Raw genomic sequence first — 1,718 nt, 5'->3', positions numbered from 1 at the left:
AAGCTGATGGTTGCATTAGCCTCTGGAATTGCTTTGCTTTTGCCACTGACTCCTTGAGACGTTGATTTGTTCAGTCTAGCACATAACCCTTAGACGGCTGAAGTCAGGTCAACTGAAACCTGCTCTAGATAGAGTTAATTACAGTCTTGACATCCCTTTTTATTTGTTCTTCCATTTTTTTGGCTGCAACAACAAAATTATTCATGTGAAAAAAAATTCTCTCAGTTCTAAATATAACAGAGTCTACTGGGAGGAAGTTGAATGCCTAACTCTTTTTATGGGTTTTACTGTGAGTAAGAGGATGCTGAGCACGGAGGAATAGAAAAAGACCATCAAGACATGAAGTACATCCAGTAATAGAAGTTATTTCAATAGAAAGTAATGAGAAGTGATAAAGCTCAGCAGGACCAGGTTTTTTTACTATTTCACATTGACTTTATTTTGTGTTTACAGAAGGGGCCACAGCAAGCGAGTACAAAGCACTGATGACTGAGCTGAAAATCCTGATCCACATTGGTCATCATCTCAATATAGTGAATTTGCTGGGAGCTTGTACGAAAAATGGAGGTAAAAATATCTGCACTGCACTGAAAATGGATATGGATCACTTCCCAATAACAGTCAGTTGGCTGTTGTTTTATTGTGCAGAAGTTACTAATTTGAAATATTGGAATTCATCCTGCGGTAGGTGAAAAAAATGAAGAAAAGAGATTTTTAGTCATTTAATCAAGTAATTAAACATTCTCTGCTTAAACTTTCTTTCAGTATTAACACGAGAGGTGTGAAATTATTACCATGCCACTTGTTCTCTCTCATTCACTTCACAGTTCATGCTCAAGTTAAACTGATCTGGAAAGGCTGGGAACAAGGGATATCAGCTGTTGGCCCTGAACAATGAATCACAAAGCAACTGCTGTAAAATCCTTCATGATATTGCACTGAGAAAATCAAAGGGCCAATACGAGCGATCGTTTGTTTTAGGTTTATCACCTACAGACATATATAGCACCTTTAGATATATTTTAGTTTAATAGGTGTGGGGGGGTTGCAAGACTCCAATCTGAATGCGGACTGCCCGAAGAGGACATTGAGGGTCCCTCCAGAGCCAGATTCACGACCCAGCTTGTAAAAGTTAGGCCCTTCCCTAATTTCTAGAAACAGTGTTGTTTTGTTAACATGTCCTGCATCCTTCAAGCGGCCTCCTACTTCCTTAGGACATACTGTTTGTTATTCAAGTTATATCTATGAGCATGAAAGACTGTTCTTCTCAGAACTGGCCCCACCTTGTATTGCTTTGTGCTGCTCAAAATGCACCTTCCTTTTGCCCAGGGCCTCTGATGGTGATTGTTGAATACTGCAAGTATGGGAATTTATCAAACTACCTGAAGAGCAAGAGGAATTTTTTCTGCCCTAACAAGGTGAGAAGACAGATGCCTCTGGTAGGGTTCATCTTACCTAATGTCAGTATCGTAGACATCAGCCTCTGAGCTGGTCCTCTTAGACTCTCTTCTATCAAAGGAGAGAAAAGGCTTTTGGGTGCAGCTCACCTGACCTATTATAATATTAGGTGTTGTGCCAAGGAAGGACTTAATTATCTCCCCTGACTATGCAAGGAGACTGCTGTGAGTAATTCTGTTGAAACCATCTACAGCAAGAGGAAGTGAATCCTATCCAAAGCGTCCCCACATGCTCTCGCTCTGGTGCTGACAAACCCATTC

At 40.5% G+C, this 1,718-nt stretch overlaps 1 protein-coding gene across 1 annotated transcript in view; it reads left to right on the top strand.

Annotated features, from left to right (window-relative positions):
- FLT1 (fms-related tyrosine kinase 1) overlaps window positions 1–1,718 on the top strand; it is a gene marked incomplete at its 5' end in the record, with an annotated part of 91,657 nt that overhangs the window by 75,718 nt on the left and 14,221 nt on the right. The window contains 2 exons of the mRNA XM_010140061.1: window positions 454–567; window positions 1,330–1,418. Coding sequence (XP_010138363.1) covers window positions 454–567; window positions 1,330–1,418 — 203 coding nt within the window. The remainder of the gene's footprint in view (window positions 1–453; window positions 568–1,329; window positions 1,419–1,718) is intronic.

Source organism: Buceros rhinoceros, unplaced genomic scaffold, assembly GCF_000710305.1.
Source record: "Buceros rhinoceros silvestris isolate BGI_N320 unplaced genomic scaffold, ASM71030v1 scaffold237, whole genome shotgun sequence".
In the NCBI taxonomy this organism is placed as follows: domain Eukaryota; kingdom Metazoa; phylum Chordata; class Aves; order Bucerotiformes; family Bucerotidae; genus Buceros; species Buceros rhinoceros.
This window is presented reverse-complemented; position numbering and strand designations above follow the sequence as displayed.